Consider the following 20,566-nt stretch of genomic DNA (forward strand, 5'->3'; position numbering starts at 1 on the left):
ACATTATTGTGGTATCAGTCATTCCCGCACCTCCCCATATCACCCTCAAGCTAACCCTGCTGAAAGCTTCAACAGGACACTATTGGGTATGCTACGCACACTTGAAGAGTCGCAAAAGTCCAGATGGAAAGAATACCTAAACAAAGTGGTCCACGCCTACAACTCAACTGTGCATGAAACAACGGGATTTTCTCCATTCTTTCTCCTCTTTGGCCGTGAACCAACCTTGCCTGTTGATCTGTTGTTTGGGAGGCCAGGAGAAGAAAGGAACCAGTCACACACAAGTTATGCAGAGAGATGGAGAGAGGTTATGCAGGAAGCCTATACTATTGCAATGCAGAATATGAAGAAGAGTGCAAGAAAAGGACAGAAAAACTACAATCGGCATGCATGGAGTTCTACCCTTGAACCAGGTGACCATGTCCTGGTGAGAAACCTCACACCCAGAGGGGGTCCTGGGAAACTGCGTAGTTACTGGGAAGATATGATCCATGTTGTCAAGGGAAGGAAAGGCCCTGACAGTCCAGTATATGTAGTCGAGCCATTGCAGGGGATAGGAAGAAAGCGAGTGTTACATCGTAACCTACTTCTGCCATGTGCTTACCTGGTGGAAAAGCCTGAGGTTTGTGGACCTGGTGAGAAAAACAACAACCCGAAAAAGAAAAATGGTGGGAGCAAACAAAAACAGGGAATAAGACATCATCAAACCAAACATCATATGTACCGGACAGACACAGACAGTTCCAGTGAGGAGGAATGTAACATGTGGAGAGCAGTCACACATGCTGATCCACCCCTCAATGCTGAGGCAAAAGAATTCTGTCCTAGGAGGGCATCATTAAGAGAGAAGCCGGAGATGACATTTGAAACCGAGGGGCACCCTGAAGAGGAACAGGTGGAGGAGAGACATGAGGTAGAGAAAGAGACTGAAGCATCAGCTGATGGGCCGGAGAATGAACAGAGCAATGTTGAAACGTGGAGGGACAGGCTAAAGAGAGTCAGAAAGCCCCGGCATGTCTATACATATGACCAGCTAGGCCAGCCAACCTTCCACCAGTTGAAGACCTGCAATGTCACTGTGACCACCCCTTCGGGAACCAGCTATGACTCCTTGACCAGATTACCATCTACTGTATGTATCCTTTTCAGGATGAGTCGATAAAGAAGGGAGCACAGAATTTCATAACTTAATTTAATGTTCTTTAAATATAAGTTAAAGTTCATGGTGATTTGGGTATTGACACATATTACAGTAAAATAGAAACAGGTACTCTGAGCATTTGTTTCAACAACAAATGGAAAGAGGTTACCATTCTAGGACAGTAGTTAAGACAGAGTTGTAATGTTAGGCATATACTGTATGAGACACAGAGACCCGGTACTGCCAACATGCAGGTAACCATTTATTTTCCCGGTCAAACCCCAGACCCCTACAAAGCATCCTGGGAATTGTAGTACTCATCACTCATTACACCTCCCCCTTTTAGCCAAGTGATTCTTCCCCCAGATTATATATAATCCCACATTCTCCTTTGTATCTAAACATGTACTATTGCTTGAGAAGAACATGTAACTAAGTAACTGGAAAAGAACCAATAAAACATCCTACCCCCTCAGGAATAGTCATCAATAACATCCAGAGAAATAATCATTTAACACACTTCTCCTATTTCTGTTTTTTTTTTCTTTCACAAGTTCAGTCTCTCAGGAGCCTTACTAAGCCGCCCTGAGCTAGTAACAAAACCCGAGGGCCGTAAATGCCTACGGTTCCTTCTAAACATTCCCCCACTTTCAGTTTCCACAAAGTAGGACCTTGGAGTGTGAGCTGGACCCACAACAGATCCATACAGTTTCTCTGCTGCCAGCCAGACCGTCTGCCCAGAGTGGAGCTTGGGAAGTGGACGACAGCCATGGCGAGAGTTGTAGTGCTGTACTTGTTTCTGCCGTACCTGACGATCTTTTTGCCGGAACTCCTGAATGTCTGGCCACAGAGGGTCCAGGTTACCAGACATCTGGGGAAGGGTTGTGCGTAATCGTCGGCCCATAAGCAATTGTGAGGGAGAGAAGCCGTGCTGCAGTGGTGTGGACCTGTAGACAAGCAGTGCTTTGCTATGGTCTTTCTCTTTAGCCCACAGTTCTTTGACTGTACGCACCCCCCTCTCAGCCTCCCCATTTGCCTGAGGATAATGCGGGCTTGCTGTAGTGTGTCTGAAGTCCAAAACCCTGGCAAACTGACGAAAGACCTCTGACAGGAATTGAGGACCATTGTCCGAGACAACTTCCTCGGGAATACCATGACGTGCAAAAATGTCTTTGAGGGCGCTGATTGTGACCTCTGATGAAGTTGTTCTAAGGTGTGCCACCTCAATAAATCTGGAGAAATAATCGATAATGAGTAAGTAATTTTTCTTTTCCCACTCAAAAAGATCTATTCCAATCTTTTCCCAAGGTCTTTTGGGGACTGCGGTGGGCAGCAGTGGTTCATAGTGGGGCACCCTGTGTTCCTGACAAGTTGTGCACTGATCAACCATCTGGCGGATCTGTGATGAGAGGCCCAGCCACCATATGGAATGCTGGGCTCGGGTGCGGCATTTAGAAATGCCCTGGTGGCCCTCGTGAATCTTTTTGAGCATCTCATTTTGCAATGCTCCTGGAATCAGAATCCTGTCTCCTTTTAAGAGGAGGTCATTTGCCACTGTCAATTCTCCTCGGACATGCCAGAAGGGCAGGAGATCCTTTTTCACTGCATGTTTGTCAGGCCAGCCCGATAAACAGAATATCTTCAGTGACCTGCAGATTTCATCAGCTGCCTGGGCCTTGGCTATTTGTGTCAGACGAGTCTCTGTTGCTGGCAGGGAAGATACCATTGTGTCCACAAAGACCTGAGCCTCTTTTTCCAGCTGTTCATCTGCATGTGTCAGTCCCTCTCTGGTGGGAGCTCGGGAGAGCGTATCAGCTGTGATGAGGTTTTTTCCTGGAACATGCTGAATATCATAGCTGAATCTCAGGAGACGAAGGCGGAATCTAAGGATTCTCGGTGGCAAGTCATCAAGGCCTCTGGAACTGAGAAGAGGAATGAGAGGCTTGTGATCTGTGAGTATAGTAAAGTGTAGGCCCATTATGTATGTTGACAGTCTTTCGCAGGCCCACGTGACCGGCAAAGCCTCCTTCTCAATTTGAGCATAGCGCTTTTCTGCATCGCTCAGACTTCTTGATATATACGTAACAGGCTTCCATGTACTATCCTGCTGTTTCTGTGTAAGCACTGCACCTAAGCCATACGAAGAAGCATCGGCTTCAACTCTAGTGTCTTTTTCAGGTGAGTATCGGGCCAGAATCTTGGGAGAACTCAAGTGTTCCTTAAGTCTGTGAAAGGACTGTTGTTGTGGCACTTCCCAACACCACTCATTTTCCTGTTTAAGTAGCTGTTTTAATGGTGCAGTGACAGTGGATAACTCTGGGAGAAATTTGGCCAAGAAGTTAGCCATGCCCAGCAGTCTGCGTACATCCGCAATACATGTTGGATCTGGTATCTGAAGAATGGCCTTGACTTTGGATGGATCGGCTTCTATGCCACTGTGGGTGATTTTGTGACCCACGAAGTGCAATGCTGACTTACTAAACTCACACTTTTCATTGAGAGTTAACCCCTCAGACTGGAGCTTCTGTAGAACTCGGTGTACATGCAAATCGTGTTCCTCCTTGTCCTGTCCAAAGACTAGAATGTCGTCCGCATGGCAAATCACCCCTTCCAGACCTTCCAGTAGTTGGGTCATGCGCCTTTGGAAGTGTTCTGGTGCAGACGCTATTCCAAATGGGAGACGGTTGAAAAAGTATCTCCCAAATGGAGTGATGAAGGTGGTGAGAGGCTTTGAGTCTTCTGTGAGAGGGATCTGCCAAAAGCCTGCCTTTGCATCCAATTTAGAGAAGACTTGTGCATCTGAAAGCAGAGCCAATGACTGGTCTATAGCTGGAAGAATGTGTCGTTCCCTCTTGACCCACTTATTTAAGTTTGTGAGGTCAACACAAATACAACAACAACAACAAACAACAAATTTATTTTTGTATAGCGCATTATCACAACATGACATTGTCCCAAAGCGCTTTACAGCATCCCCACCCAAAACCCCCAGTGAGTAAGCCATAGGTGACAGTGGCAAGGAAAAACTCCCCAGAAGGAAGAAACCTTGGGAGGGACCAGACTCAAAGGGGGAGCCCATCCTCCAGGGGCCGGCAGGGAGAGTCAAATACAGTTAAATCTGAAACACAAACGGGGAGCAGGGGGGAGATGACAAGCCGGTGCCACCACTCCCTCCAATCACCAGGCAGCCAGAAGGCAGGGAGCGGGTCATACAAGGAAGATGACACAGGCAGAACGGCGAGCTGGATGCACGGACGTCATTGGTAGTGGCGACGTCACATGTTGCAGGGTGTGCTGGACATCTTTATAGATTGAGGGCTCCAGGCGGAACCCCCCGGATGAAGGTGGTGGAAATAAATGCAATTAGTCAAAGTAAGGGAGACTATAGGCAGTGCTAAAAGTTAGATGAGTGCAATATGAAGTGCAATGCTCCGGCAGATATGGCTATGGCAGCATAAGTAGGAGGGAGAGGCAGGTGGGAATGCAGTCATGGGGAGTCCCTGAAATGACAGCACTCCAATCCCACAAGCGATTGTGAAGCTAGAGTGACAGCACTGTCAACTCAGTTTATCCAAAGCCAATGGCACCGATCCCCACCCAGCTCTACACCTCACACTATAGGTTTAACTGGGAGTGAGAAGCTAGCTAGAGCTAGAACTAGTGTCCCTATAAGCTAAACTAAATAGGTGTGTTTTTAGTCTAGACTTGAATATTGAAAGTGAGCCTGAAACCCGCACATCCGGTGGAAGACCGTTCCACAGCTGAGGAGCTCTATAGGAGAAAGCTCTGCAGCCTGCCGTAGATCTTTCTACCCTAGGTACTAACAGATATCCCGCACCTTGAGATCGAAGCAAGCGTGGGGGATTGTATGTGGTCAGCAGATAATTAAGGTAGTCTGGTGCAAGGCCATTCAGTGCTTTATAGGTTAACAGCAGTATTTTATAGTCAATCCGAGACTTAACTGGTAACCAATGAAGGGAGGATAAGACTGGTGTGATGTGATCAAATTTTTTAGTGTTTGTGAGAACTCTGGCTGCTGCATTCTGTACCAGCTGAAGTTTATTTAAGGAACCAGACGGGCAACCAGAAAGGAGGGCATTACAGTAGTCTAGTCTGGTAGTTACGAAGGCATGTATTAATTTTTCTGCCTCTCGAAGTGATAGCATCTTATGAAGCTTGGCTATGTTTCGTAGATGATAAAACGCAGTTCTAGTAATACTTCTTATGTGAGCATCAAAACATAGATCCGAATCTACTAGAAGACCAAGATTTCTAACCACTGTGTTAGGTTGTGTAGGAAGGCCACTAATGCTGAGGTGGTGAAACTTATTTCTTGCAGCCTTGGGACCAATCACCAGTACTTCTGTTTTTTCTGTGTTTAACATTAGAAAATTTTTTGCCATCCAGCACCGAATATCTAACAGACAATCTTCTAACCGAGATATATAACTGTGTATCATCTGCATAACAATGAAACCCAACACCATGTTTTCTAATAATGTTACCAAGCGGTAGCATGTACTGTATAGGGTAAACAGTAGTGGGCCCAGTACTGATCCCTGTGGGACACCGTATGTGACTTTGGTGGCCTTTGATGATTCGTTGTTCACATATGCATACTGATAGCGATCAGTTAAATATGAGTGGAACCAAGAGAGTGCTGTCCCTGTAATGCCAACTACACCTTTTAACCGGTCCAAGAGGATATTATGGTCCACAGTATCAAATGCTGCAGTTAAATCTAGTAATACCAACAGCGATATCAAGCCACAGTCAGAAGCCATAAGTAAATCATTCATTACTTTGACTAGAGCAGTTTCTGTGCTATGGTTTGGTCTAAAGCCAGACTGATATAATTCATTAGTATTATTTTTTTGTAGGAAAGAAGACAACTGACGAACTACAGCCTTTTCCATGATCTTTGAAATGAAAGGAAGATTTGAGATTGGTCTATAGTTTCCTAAAACACTAGGTTCAAGATTTGGTTTCTTTAGAACGGGTCTAATAACAGCCATTTTAAAAGGTTTAGGAACATATCCAAGCTTAAGAGAAGAGTTTAACACATTTAACAGGGTATTGCTAATCTGTGGTGCGATTTCCTTGAAAAATTTTGTAGGAATTGGGTCTATGAGGCTTGTAGAGGATTTACAGGAGGAAATTAAGCTCAGGAGTTCTGGGTGTTTTATAGGAATGAAAGATTCAAAAGTCTCATTATTGATAGGCTTAAGACTAGCAGGAGTCTGGCAGTCATAGGTAGCTAAGGACGTGCACTGGATGGTCTGTCTAATCTTAGTTATTTTACCATTAAAGAATGTAATAAAGTCATTACTCTTAAGAGATTGTGGGACTTGCGAGTTTAATGGAGAATTCTGTGTTAACCTAGCCACGGATTCAAATAGGAATTTTGGATTGTTTTTGTTCCCGTCTATTAATCTGGAGAGATACACAGACCTAGCAGTCACTAGTGCTTGTCTGTATTTAGACAGGCTCTCTTTCCATGCAGATTTGAAAACTTCTAGTTTAGTTGAGCGCCATTTGCGCTCTAGCTTGCGTGATGCCTGTTTGAATTCACGTGTATGATCAGAGTACCAGGGGGCAGGTTTCCTATCTCTAAGCTTAATCTTCTTAAGTGGAGCTACAAGATCTAGTGTGCTACGAAGGGATTTATCCATGTTTGCAGTCGCCTGTTCAAGATCATTTATACACGATGCTTCAGATGTAAGGCTGAAGGACTGTGGAAGTTGTTTCATAAATGTTGTTGTAGTTAGTGAGGCAATGGAACGTCTGATTCTGTACTTTGTAGCTGTGGTCAACGGGAGGATATACTGAATTTCAAACGTTAACAAGTAATGATCAGAGAGCAGGGGACTCTGAGGCATAATAGATACAGTACATGTTCCACCAAGATGCCATGACTAATAATCAAATCAAGGGTATGGTTACAGGCATGAGTAGGCCCGACTACATTCTGACATACACCTAGAGAGTCAAGAATAGCTGTAAACGCTATTTTTAAAGGATCACTATCTTTCTCCATGTGAATGTTAAAATCACCCACAATAACAGCTTTGTCAGTACTGACCACCAGGTTAGTTAAAAAATCAGCAAACTCCTTAAGAAAATTACTGTACGGCCCAGGTGGTCTATAAACAATAACAATGGTGATTTGGGGTGAAGAGCAAGAAAGAGATGAACCAGCAAGACTAAGAACAAGAGTTTCAAATGTGCTGAAACTAAGACCACATTTCTCAGTCACTCCTAGGCTGGATTGAAAAATTGCAGCAACACCACTACCTTTGCGATTTGGTCGAGGGTTATGCTTGTAACTGTATTCAGCTGGAGTAGATTCATTCAGTGCCATGAATTCATTCGGTTTAAGCCAGGTCTCCGTGAGCCATATGGCACCAAGACTAAAATCAGTAATTATTTCATTTATTAATAGTGCCTTAGGAGCCAGTGATCTTACATTCATAAGTCCAAATTTAAGTTTAAGCCCTGCATCACAGCTGTTTTCTAGTAACGGATTCATTGTAATTTTTATTAAGTTATTATGGCACACACTACGGTGGAATCGGTTTCCATGATTAAAAACGCGGGGAACAGACACAGTCTCAATAAAATGAACCCTAGGTGACGACTCTAGGCGACTAGCAGGCGGTCGGTTATGCCGGTTTGCCTGCCGCCTGGGCTTGGCTCTAGTTAGTCAGCGATTTGTCTGGAGACTATGAGCTATGCTTTTAGACAAGAGGTCAGCACCAGCCCGCGAGGGGTGAATACCGTCCCTCTTCAAAAGCCCAGGCCTACCCCAATACATCCGCCAGTTGTCAATATAACCCACACCATTTATCGGGCACCATTCCGACAGCCAGCGATGTAGCGATGATAATCTGCTGTACATTTCATCGCCACGTCTAGCAGGGATGGGGCCAGAGCACGTTACTGACACACACATCTTCTTCGCAAGGTTGCACACCTCTATAAAATTTGATTTCGTGATCTCCGATTGCCTCAATCGGACATCATTAGTGCCGATATGGATAATAATCTTAGAGTATTTACGTTTACTTTTAGCCAGCACTTTTAAGTTTGCCGAGATGTCGGTCGCTCTGGCACCAGGGAGACAATTAACTATGGTCGCTGGAGTCGCTACTCTCACGTTTCTTAGAATAGAGTCGCCTATTACTAGAGCACTTTCAACAGGTGTCTCAGCGGGAGTTTCACTGAGTGGGGAGAACCTGCTGGAAACGCGAATGGGCGAATGGTGCCGGTGTGAATTTTGGTTGGATTTACGACTATGCCGCCGGGTCGTCACCCACTCGCCTTGCTGCGTAGGCTCTGCTGCCGGAGCGGGGGGAGACTGAATACCTGTGGCGGACATATTCGGAGCCGCTAACACTGAATCAATAAAACTCTCTGTTTCCTGAATGTCCCATAACGTCCGGATACGTCCCTCTAAAACTACAATCTTCTCCGTCAGCCTAGCGACTAACTGACACTTCTCACAGGTAAACGTACCGCTAATAACCGGAGAAGAATAACTAAATTTCCCCTAAAAATAAATAGTCTTCACACGGGAAATCACACTGTTCCTGAGTTACTGTGTCCACCTTAAATGTGTGACATACCACAGCAAAATGACCTATTTTATGACACTTACGGCATTCGGCCTCTCTTGCTGGACAGTCCTTCCAAGCATGTTTCCGCCCTGTGCCACATCTGCCACAATCCTTTTGAATCGTTGGCTTGTGTCTATTAGTCATTTTCTTGTCATTTCTGTTGTAATTATAAAACTGGGAGGATTTCTTCTGTACTAGTTTTCCTTTTATTGCATCCACATTTGTGTTAGCCCCCCCTCTTGTGTCCGGTCCGTGTAGTACTACCTACTGTTTTTTAACTGTCTCGTTTTGTCGTATTTTATGGATTGCCGTGGCTAGCGTTAAATCCGGATTCAATTGCAGGCGCTCCGACAGTCTCTTATCCTTAATTCCAACCACTATACGGTCTCTGATCAGTTCTTCTTTTAATTCCCCGAAGTTACAGTGCTCAGCTAGTTTATGTACGGCAGTGATAAATGCCTCTGCAGTTTCCCCTTCTTCCTGGCATCTCCTATTAAACTGGGCTCTCTCAAATATGATGTTGTGCCTCCCCACACAATAGTTACTGAATGCTTCCACTACTTTGTCATACTTGCGCTTCTCGGCGTCCTGCAGCGGCAGCACTCCCAGTACATCGTCTGCGTCATCGCCCATAGTATAGAGGAGAGAATTCACTTGATAGTCTTCTTCTTTCACGCTCAGACCCGAAGCCAAACGAAATCGTCCAAATCGTCGTATCCAACGTGGCCATTCAGCCGGTTTGGAAAAATTTAAAGGCTCCGGAAGAGCCATTTGCACAGCCGCTAAAGCCATTATTTTTTTTTTTTTAGCAATGAAGCGCGAGTTTCATTAACGCTTGCACTGTATTTCAGAAAGAAAAAAGAAATCCCGCTTCTGAAACCATGTAATGTTAGGCATATATGAGACACAGAGACCCGGTACTGCCAACATGCAGGTAACCATTTATTTTCCCGGTCAAACCCCAGACCCCTACAAAGCATCCTGGGAATTGTAGTACTCATCACTCATTACAAGAGTGAGTACACTATGGGTCTATTGAATGCATGGTTCTAAAATGTGTATTCACATAATGTTGGGTGTATGGGGTAATTGTTTTGCCCCATTGTGAAGACTGGGGGGCCCACCAATACTTCTGTGGACTATCCACCCTGCAATACGAATGACTATAGACACTTAGCCTTGTATTGTGACCATGAAAGACTTGTCAAGAATGGATAAAGTAATCTCGAAGCATGGTACAACCTGACCATCCTGAGATGTGTAGTGTGTGTGAAGATACTCCTTTGATTACCCATTTTCCACCAAACGTTCTATTGTTCAGAATTGTCGAATAGTTGGAGAGAAAATGTTTGGCAACATTTTTTTTTTAGTGGGGGAGGGTGTTGCGGCCCCATAATTTATACCCTTACCTATAGTAAAAATAAATAAATAAATAAATAAAATAAAAATGAAAAGAAATTAAGTCCAGGAGGGAAACTATTTTCAATGTATTTTTATTTTGGAAGTGTTTTATAAGGTATTTATGCAGCTGTTAAGGGGGAATTGTTAAAAAGGTGGAGTGTGATGTCATTGTGCGGCACGAGGAAAAGAAAAAAAAAATGGTGGTAACATCGATGTGAGCGGTGTGTGCTTCATGTGAACTCCAGCGCTGAACGGGGAATAATAAACTGGCCAAAAGGAGGACAGAATTGTGTCTCTTTGGGAGGGCAACATACTGTAGACACCAGCAGCACAGATGCTGAAAAGACGGAAACAGAGGACACCTCTGCCGACACATCAGAAGAGGAAAGTTCACAGGAGGAGGAAGAAACATATTTGTCCAAAAATGGCCAGGTGAGCTGGAGCTCTCTTGCAGCATATGATGATGGTCCTGGCAGGATTTCCGCAGAATATATATTGAGAACCACACCGGGACCAACGAGGCTCTGCGCTTCATTAGCCAATGATATAGCATCCTCATTTAAAATTTTTCTTTCTGCTCCAATTCTTAATATTATAATTGACATGAGCAACCTGGAGGGAACCAGAAAATTTGGACACGAGTGGCATAAAATTACAAAACTGGAATTGGAAGCATTCATTGGACTATTACTTTTGTCTGGAGTGTTCAAGTCAAGTGGGGAATCCATCGAGAGCCTGTGGAGTGATGGAACTGGCCGAGCAATTTTTCCCGCAACAATGTCAAGAAATAGATTTCGTGAATTGACATTGATTCTACGGTTTGATGATCGGGAGACAAGATTTTCCAGGAAATCCGTGGATAGACTAGCGGCGATCCGAGAGGTGTGGGACATATGGGCAAATAATTTACCACTTATGTATAACTTTGGACATGATATAACAATTGATGAACGCCTGTTTCCATTCAAAGGTAAGTAATATGTTCTTTATCACTGCTCTGCATGGATCTACATTGTTACAACAGTGTATTATACCTTTTTATTACAAAAATCATATATAAATAATTGCATAATGCATATATATATATAATTTTGATGTTCATGATTTGTACCTCAGTAGTAAGTGAATTACTAAGTGACTAATGATATTGTGTAGTGTATAATTCTCATCTGTTTGCTTTTATGTAACAACAGATATAAATTCTCTCGGTTTGCTATTCCAGGGCGCTGTCAATTTCGCCAGTATATGCCCCGAAAATCTGGAAGATACGGCATTAAGTTTTGGGTGGCCTGCAACGCCCAAAACAAAATACTGTTGGAAGATCCAGCCGTACACAGGGAAGCCGGCTGTGGGGGAAAAGGAAAAGGACATGGCTGGACGGGTTGTGTTAGATTTAATCCATGGACTTAAGGGTCATAATGTGACCGTAGATCAATTTTTTACATCCTTCCACCTGGGTCAGGACCTACTAAAGAGGCAGATGACCATGGTAGGCACTGTGCGGCGCAATCGTCCGGAGCTGCCGCCTGCCCTGCTGATTAGTAAGGGCAGGCAAATTCATAGCTCCACATTTGCCTTCACAAGTAAGACATCAATTGTATCCTACATGGCCAAAAAACATAAGAATGTGCTCCTCATGAGCACGTTCCACAGAAAAATCCAAATTTCCAATCGGCAGGACAGGAAGCCAAATATAATACTCGATTACAACAAAACCAAGGGAGGCGTAGATACAATGGACCAACTAACCGCAAAATATACTGTAAAGAGAAAGATGCCATGCTGGCCCCTGGTGATCTTTTACAACATGTTGGACATTGCGGCGCACAATGCCTTCATAATCTGGAAGGAAATCCAGCCCAGGTGGAAGGAAGGAAAAAAGCAAAAGCGGAGGCTCTTCCTTCAAGAGCTCGGGGAAGCCCTGGTCAATCCGTTCATAGAGGAGCGACCACGCCTCCCCCGAAACTCCGAGGCTGCAGCCATCGTCAGATCAGTGAAGAGAGCTGCAGAAAAAGACACCACACCCCCCAGCCAGGCCACCTGTAGTAAGAGGAGGAGGTGTGTCCATTGCAAGCGACAGAAAGATACAAAAACAAGGCTGGAATGTAAGAGTTGCAGCATGCCAGTGTGCAAACACCATTCCGCTACTGTTTGCCATACATGCTATTAATCCACAATACACACGCTGTGCCTTGGTCTTACAGCGCTGGCTTAATTGCATTCTGCAATGCATTCTGGTCCTGACGGAATGCATCATGGTTAGATTTAAATATGGTGCTGGCGGCACTATACAGACCAATGGCTAGTCTCGATTTTAAATTCGCGGCCCAATCTGTAGCCTTCGTGGCCCATCAGTGGTTGAGAAACATGGTTTTAAAAGATATTTTGTTCCCTGTTAAATCAGCTTTAAAAGACAAGAAAAAAAGAAAAGTCTATTCCATTGCGTACACTTGGTTGGAAAGGTAGGTTGAAAATAATTTCTTTCTTAAATAATTTCAGATTTGATTAATTATTTATTGTTACAAACTTTTTATCACACTTTAACAATTTTAACATCTATGGCTATGCTAACATTACCATGCTCGACCTTTTGTGTGATGTGTTTGTATGTTACTATTAATTTGAGTTGTATTACTATGGCGTAAGATCACTCTCAAAATACATGTGCATACTGAAAATTATCACAATTGTGCTTTTCAATTTTCAATATAATACAAGATTTTAATAAGTAATTGTGATCACTTAGGGTTTTAGAGTAATTTTTTACTGTCTTGTTCTTACAGATGTTCCTTCGAGAACTTCGTTACCCACAGGGCAACTTATACCAAGTCAATGCACACGTAAGTTGAAAAGAAATCTACATCTGTGTCAATGTATGTCTAAATATTTAATGCTATATTCTCTATTGTTGACCTTACAGCAACAGAGAGGATCCTTCTGCAAATGTTGGGGGACTTGCAGAGCCAGGTGCAACACCTGACAGAGATTGCTACCCAAAGACCTCCTTTTTGGGGTAACAGTCCTGCAGACAAACCATTAACAACGGCAAGTGCACTGTACAAAATTGCTTTATGATCTATTTAAATTAAATTATTTTAGATTGATTTTCCTAGTCTAAATAATAAAGTTTCAAGGTGCATTTAAGTTTATATTTCATACCAATTAAATTTCTAAGTGAATTACTATTAACTCAATTACAGAGATTTTTAAAATACTTTTTACAGGTCTATCTATAAGAATCTATTATTTTTTAAGTGTTCAGAGGATGGTGGACTTCTTCTGCAAGACATTGAGGAGCTGAAGAACATCAAAATGCAGTTGCGAAATGTTGACTTTAAGAACAAACTGGTATGATTATGGTTTTAGAAAACTACCTTATACATAGCTAATACATGGATACTAAGAAATATAATCCATTATCCATCCATTAACTTCCGCTTATCTGAGGTCGGGTCGCGGGGGCAGTAGCCTCAGCAGGGAAACCCAGACTTCCCTCTCCCCAGCCACTTCCTCCAGCTCCTCTGGGGGAATCCCGAGGCGTTCCCAGGCCAGCCGAGAGACATAGTCCCTCCAGCGTGTCCTGGGTCTTCCCCGGGGCCTCCTCCTAGTGGGACATGCCCGGAACACCTCACCAGGGAGGCGTCCAGGAGGCATCCTAAGCAGATGCCCGAGCCACCTCATCTGGCTCCTCTCAATGCGGAGGAGCAGCGACTCTACTCTGAGTCTCTCCCGAATGACTGAGCTCCTCACCCTATCTCTAAGGGAGAGCCCAGCCACCCTGCGGAGAAAACTCATTTCGGCCACTTGCACTCGCGATCTCGTTCTTTCGGTCACTACCCAAAGCTCGTGACCATAGGTGAGGGTAGGAACGTAGATCGACTGGTAAATCGAGAGCTTTGCCTTTTGGCTCAGCTCCTTCTTCACCACGACAGACCGATGCAGCGCCCGCATCACTGCTGACGCCGCACCGATCCGCCTGTCGATCTCCCGCTCCATCCTTCCCTCACTCGTGAACAAGACCCCGAGATACTTAAACTCCTCCACTTGGGGAAGGACCTCCTCCCTGACCCGGAGAGAGCACTCCACCCTTTTCTGGCTGAGGACCATGGTCTCAGATTTGGAGGTGCTGATTTTCATTCCAGCCGCTTCACACTCGACTGCGAACTGCTCCAGTGAGAGCCGAAGGTCGCGGTCTGATGAAGCCAACAGAACCACATCATCTGCAAAAAGCAGAGACCCAATCCTGAGGTCACCAAGCCGGACACTCTCAACGCCCCGGCTGCGCCTAGAAATTCTGTCCATAAAAGTTATGAACAGAATCGGTGATAAAGGGCAGCCCTGGCAACCCTCACCGGGAACGAGTCCGACTTACTGCCGGCAATGCGGACCAAGCTCTGACACCGGTTGTACAGGGACCGAACAGCCCTTATAAGGCAGCCCGGCACCCCATACTCCCAGAGAACTCCCCACAGGACTCCCCGAGGGACGCGGTCGAATGCCTTCTCCAAGTCCACAAAGCACATGTAGACTGGTTGGGCAAACTCCCACGCACCCTCAAGGATTCTGCGGAGAGTATAGAGCTGGTCCACTGTTCCACGGCCAGGACGAAAACCACACTGCTCCTCCTGAATCCGAGGTTCGACTATCCGACGGACCCTCCTCTCCAGCACCCCCGATTAGACCTTACCAGGGAGGCTGAGGAGTGTGATCCCCCTATAGTTGGAACACACCCTCCGGTCCCCTTTCTTGAAGTTGGGGACCACCACCCCGGTCTGCCAATCCAGAGGCACCGCCCCCGATGTCCACGCGATGCCGCAGATGCGTGTCAACCAAGACAGCCCCGCAACATCCAGAGCCTTGAGGAACTCCGGGCGGATCTCATCCACCCCCGGGGCCCGGCCACCGAGGAGCTTTTTAACCACCTCAGCGACCTCTGCCCCAGAGATAGGCGAGTCCACCCCCAAGTCCCCAGACTCTGCTTCCTCATTGGAAGGCGTGTCGGTGGGATTGAGGAGGTCTTCGAAGTATTCCCTCCACCGACCCACAACATCCCGAGCTGAGGTCAGCAGTGCACCATCCCCACCATAAATAGTGTTGATGCTGCACCGCTTTCCCGCCCTGAGACGCCGGATGGTGGACCAGAATCTCCTCGAAGCCGTACGGAAGTCGTTCTCCATGGCCTCGCCAAACTCCTCCCATACCCGAGTTTTTGCCTCAGCAACCGCCGAAGACGCGCTCCGCTTGGCCCGCCGGTACTCATCAGCTGCTTCCAGAGTCCCACAGGCCAAAAAGGCCCGATAGGACTCCTTCTTCAGCTTGACGGCATCCCTCACCGCCGGTGTCCACCAGCGGGTTCGGGGATTGCCGCCGCGACAAGCACCGACCACCTTACGGCCACAGCTCCGGTCAGCCGCCTCGACAATGGAGGCGCGGAACATGACCCATTCGGACTCAATGTCCCCCGCCTCCCCCGGGACACGGGCGAAGTTCTGCCGGAGGTAGGAGTTGAAACTCCCCCTGACAGGGGATTCCGCCAGACGTTCCCAGCAGACCCGCACTATACGCTTGGGTCTGCCAGGTCTGACCGGCTTCCTCCCCCACCAGCGGAGCCAACCCACCACCAGGTGGTGATCGGTTGACAGCTCCTCCCCTCTCCTCACCCGAGTGTCCAATACATGCGGCCGCAAGTCCGATGACACGACCACAAAGTCGATCATCGAACTGCGGCCTAGGGTGTCCTGGTGCCAAGTGCACATATGGACACCCTTATGCTTGAACATGGTGTTCATTATGGACAATCCGTGACGGGCACAGAAGTCCAATAATAAAACACCACTCGGGTTCAGATCGGGGGGGCCGTTCCTCCCAATCACGCCCCTCCAGGTCTCACTGTCATTGCCCATGTGAGCATTGAAGTCCCCCAGCAGAACGAGAGAGTCCCCGGGAGGAGCGCTCTCCAACACCCCTTCCAAGGACTCCAAAAAGGGTGGGTATTCTGAACTTCCATTTGGCGCATAAGCGCAAACAACAGTCAGGACCCGTCCCCCCACCCGAAGGCGAAGAGAGGCTACCCTCTCGTCCACCGCGGTAAACCCCAATGTACAGGCGCCCAGCCAGGGGGCAATAAGTATGCCCACCCCAGCTCGGCTCCTCTCCCCGTGAGCAACTCCAGAGTGGAAGAGGGTCCAGCCCCCTTCGAGGAGACTGGTTCCAGAGCCCAGGCCGTGCGTCGAGGTGAGCCCGACTACATCTAGTCGGAACTTCACAGCCTCGCGCACCAGCTCAGGCTCCTTCCCCACCAGAGAGGTGACATTCCATGTCCCTAGAGCTAGCTTCTGTAGCCGAGGATCGGATCGCCAAGGTCCCCGCCTTCGGCCACTGCCCAACTCACATTGCACCCGACCCCTATGGCCCCTCCTACAGGTGGTGAGCCCATTGGAAGGGGGACCCACGTGCCTTGTTCGGGCTGTGCCCGACCAGGCCCCATGGGTGTAGGCCTGGCCACCAGGCGCTCGCCATCGAGCCCCACCCCCAGGCCTGGCTCCAGGGGGGGGCCCCGGTGACCCGCGTCCGGGCAAGGGAAAACGTGAATCCATTATGTTTTTCTTCATGAGGGGTCTTTTGAGCCGCACTTCGTCTGGTTCCTCACCCAGGACCTGTTTGCCTTGGGTGACCCTACCAGGGGCATAAAGCCCCAGGCAACTTAGCTCCTGGGATCATTGGAACACGCAAACCCCTCCACCACGATAAGGTGTCGGCTCCAGGAGAGGAAGAAATATAATATGTACTTATATATATATATACACACACATACACACACTACCCAAAAGTATGTAATAAATTTTGTATGACCAAACATCTGTTGTCACCTCCAGGTTTCCAAACTGTCACTGGCTGGGACCAAACACTAAAGAAAACAGTCTGGAGGATCTGTGGAAAGGTGTTTGCTCCCCAGTTCATTTAAACTGGTGTGGCAGAGGGGACAAAACACCGATGAGGAATACAAACATCATAGATGTGATTATCCATAAGTAAAACCAATGTTTAAGCAAAAGTAAAAGCTGACCTATCAGATTAAGTTTTCATCCTAAAGGCTTAAACACAATATGGATTTAACCTCCCCATGCATGTTACTGTACATAATTCTTTCCCATAGTTTTCATTGGTTTAAATGCCCAAAGTTGCTATTTTTCAGACTGCAGGTAAAAAGTGAACAATCACAACGTAAAGGAATAACAATAAACTCACTTGTTCATGATTGATGTTTACCATTTAATAAGGTCTAATGTAAGTGAATTGTGTCTGTTCTGTTTTTTAGAGTCTGCATTACGAAACCCACTGGTGTCTAGTCCAAATGAGGCTGAAGCTGAAATGACCATCAAAGAGTGGCTAGTGACCAGGCGTGTCCGATAGTTCTTTTCTTTCAGTATTTTTATTTTTCTGTATTTTTTATTTTTGTAACGTGTGCATGTTATATTTTCTGTGTGCATTTTATATTTTGTTTGTTTTTTAAAATAAAAACTCTTTTAACGAACACCTTTATTTTTTTATATATTATAAATAAAATATATTAGTATAAATACGTGTTCAACACTAAAGCAAACGTTGAAATAATTATTGGCAATCGTAGGATAATAAGAGGGTCGCGGAATCATCGCGTAGGATAGTAAGAGGGTCGGGAAATGATCGCGTAGAATAATAAAGAGGGTCGGGGAATCATCACGGAGTTTAGACATAGCGTTTTCATCGCCATTGAGACGGAAAACGTCACGATTACATTGCTTGGACAGAGCTGTTTCAACGCCGCTGTGTAGTGCCAATGTGCCAACGACTGAAATGGTACTAGATACCGACCTTTCAAAAAACGTATCAGTGACGTAGTGCCGATGTACTTGTGCTGACTGGGTCTAAATTAGTATAGATAGAACCTTAACTGTAGACGCAAGATGTACACCCTACATGCACGCACACACACACAGCAAAGCCCTGGACATGCGCACAAGCGTGCATCCAAGGGTTGGCCTTTAGAGTTTGATAATCGGACTCAATCAAAAAACACCAGACATATATAGTTTACATTTTTTCTTAAAATGTATAAGGATCGTTTTATTATAGCGAAATTTTAAATTAGTATAAATGTGATATAAATCATTTAGGCAATAAGAATTGAGTAAAAACCTAAATAGTGGCTAGAGATGACCGACCAGGTAGGCAGAAGTGTCCATTCTTATCTCACAAGCTATGGAAGGATGGGGGGGTGACACAAAAGTGGGGGGTAGGAACTGTGGAATCAGGCAAGAGTGCAAGAATTTAGGATATATTTTTCTTATTTTGAAGAAGGTGTACATGATTATTTAATTACATTAAATAGGAACTGTGATGGATTAGGTAGGGGTAAAGAGGACTCTGTCACGGAATCAGGTGCAAGTGACTTTAATAAATAAAGTGAAAGCTGTCTGAAGACTAGAAGGTTACTGGCGAACGTATTGCTCAGAATAAACAAAAGGAGCAGGCTGGATCGTAGTCGTGGGACAGGCTGGGGTCGGGCGATTCACATCGGGCATCAAAGGGGCTGGACAAAAACTCGGGCTCAAAACGGCAGAACAATGGTCAGAGAACATGGAGAGACAAAACCAGAAAAAACGCTCGAACTCAGGAATAATTCTTGAAGATCTCGCATCAGGCTGCAAGATCCGATGGCTAAAATAGTCTCCCTAATCTAGAAATGATCTGCAACAGCTTGCAGTAGGTGGATGCAAAAGAGGACCGGAGAAACCGGACAACCTGGTATAGCGGCGTAGAGCTGACAGCTCGTTAAAACGGGAAAGGTATGATCAAGGAATCCCCAGAGGCATGATCTTCGTGACGTCAGTCGGGGATCCCCGGGATCGATCCGTGACAGTACCCCCCCCGACGACCGCCACCTGGCGGACGGACAAGCCTCCCTCCAGGGTGGGCCCGCCGGAAATCAGCAATGAGGGAGGGGTCCAGTATGTGCCGAGCCGGCACCCAAGACCGCTCTTCAGGCCCGTAACCCTCCCAATCCACCAGGTACTGCAATCCACGGCCTCGACGACGAGCAGCCAGCAGGCGACGCACCGTAAAAGTCTCCCCCCCACCTATCAGCTTCGGCGGTGGAGGAGGAAGAGCAGGAGATGCCAGGGGACTAACAGTGTGTGGTTTCAGCAGGGAGACATGGAAAGTGGGATGTATCCTACGCATAGCGGCTGGTAGCCGAAGGCACACGGCAGAGGGATTAACGATCTTCGTAATAGGAAAAGGTCCCACAAAACGAGGAGCCAACTTCCGTGAAACCACGTGTAAGGGAAGGTCCCTGGCATTCAACCAGACCCGTTGCCCAACCCGCAAGGGAGGTGCCCGGGACCGACGTTGGTTAGCGTACCTCTCCATCCGGGCTCTGGAGCGCAGCAAGGAAGTCCTGGCGATCCTCCAGGTGCGATGGCAACGGCGTAAAAACTGGTGCATGGAAGGGACCGTGACCTGTCTCCAAGGATGGGAACAGAGATGGGAACAACAAAATGGCGCCCCTCGAGGCAGACGTGTTTGCTTGCTCCGCTCTCAAATGCCGGTTTTCTTTAGTCTTTTGTGTGTTTTTTGTTCTTTTTGCACTGGATAAATGTTGTGCACTGGTAACTTACACAAGACAGGCACTACTGGACATCGGTAACTCACACAATGATCTGGACTTTACTGTTTTCATACCACCGGAGCTTCATCGTCACCACCGCCACCCCCACTCCCGGGTATACCCCGAGGCGTCGAGTCCTGGCGAGCCGGCTGACCCCAGGAGAGCGCTTCGGAGACGGCGACGCAAGCGAGGCAAGAGGGGGGGGCTACATGCTAGGCTAAAGGCTCAGACAAAGTTCCGGAATGCGCCGTTCAGCTACAAACACACTCAGTACACCGGGAGATCGCACTGCAGCCTTCGGTAAGGCTATCGGGGGAGGTGTGTGTGCATTTATTAACAACTCGTGGTGTGTAGATGTACAGACTGTCCACAAGTACTGTTCGCCAGACTTGGAGCTTTTAATGCTGAAATGCCGCCCCTATTATCTGCCACGGGAGCTCTCGGCTGTGTTTTTGGGCATTGTTTACATCCAGCCGCGAGCTAACTGCACAGCGGCACTCGGCAAACTCCACGACGTCATCAGCTCGTTAGAGTCAACTCATTTAGACGCTGCTTTTATCGTCGCTGGTGACTTTAATAAGTGCAACTTACGGACTGTACTTCCAAAATACTACCAACATGTGGACATTCCCACACGGGACAAGAACACCTTAGACCACGTCTACAGTAACATACGCGGTTCATACAGGGCTGTACAGCGCCCCCCCTTTGGACAGTCGGACCACATCTCTCTGTTTATGTACCCAGCTTACAGACAGA

The 20,566-nt window shown here is 46.6% G+C and overlaps 1 protein-coding gene and 1 long non-coding RNA gene across 2 annotated transcripts in view; one reads left to right on the forward strand and one right to left on the reverse strand.

The window, feature by feature from the left end:
* LOC111838674 (uncharacterized) overlaps positions 1-20,566 on the forward strand; it is a 106,092-nt gene that overhangs the window by 39,569 nt on the left and 45,957 nt on the right. The gene's annotated exons all lie outside the window — the stretch shown is intronic.
* On the reverse strand, positions 7,702-8,519 carry LOC140579687 (uncharacterized). Its single transcript, XM_072702369.1, has one exon. It carries the CDS (start codon positions 8,517-8,519, stop codon positions 7,845-7,847), a length of 675 nt encoding a protein of 224 aa, XP_072558470.1. The 3' UTR covers positions 7,702-7,844.

This window comes from Paramormyrops kingsleyae, chromosome 18 (genome assembly GCF_048594095.1).
Source record: "Paramormyrops kingsleyae isolate MSU_618 chromosome 18, PKINGS_0.4, whole genome shotgun sequence".
NCBI classification, from domain to species: Eukaryota; Metazoa; Chordata; class Actinopteri; order Osteoglossiformes; family Mormyridae; genus Paramormyrops; species Paramormyrops kingsleyae.

Bases quoted from the DNA above. Each gene is read 5' to 3' on its own strand.
- LOC140579687 (XM_072702369.1), bottom strand. From the start codon at position 8,519: ATGTCCGCCACAGGTATTCAGTCTCCCCCCGCTCCGGCAGCAGAGCCT.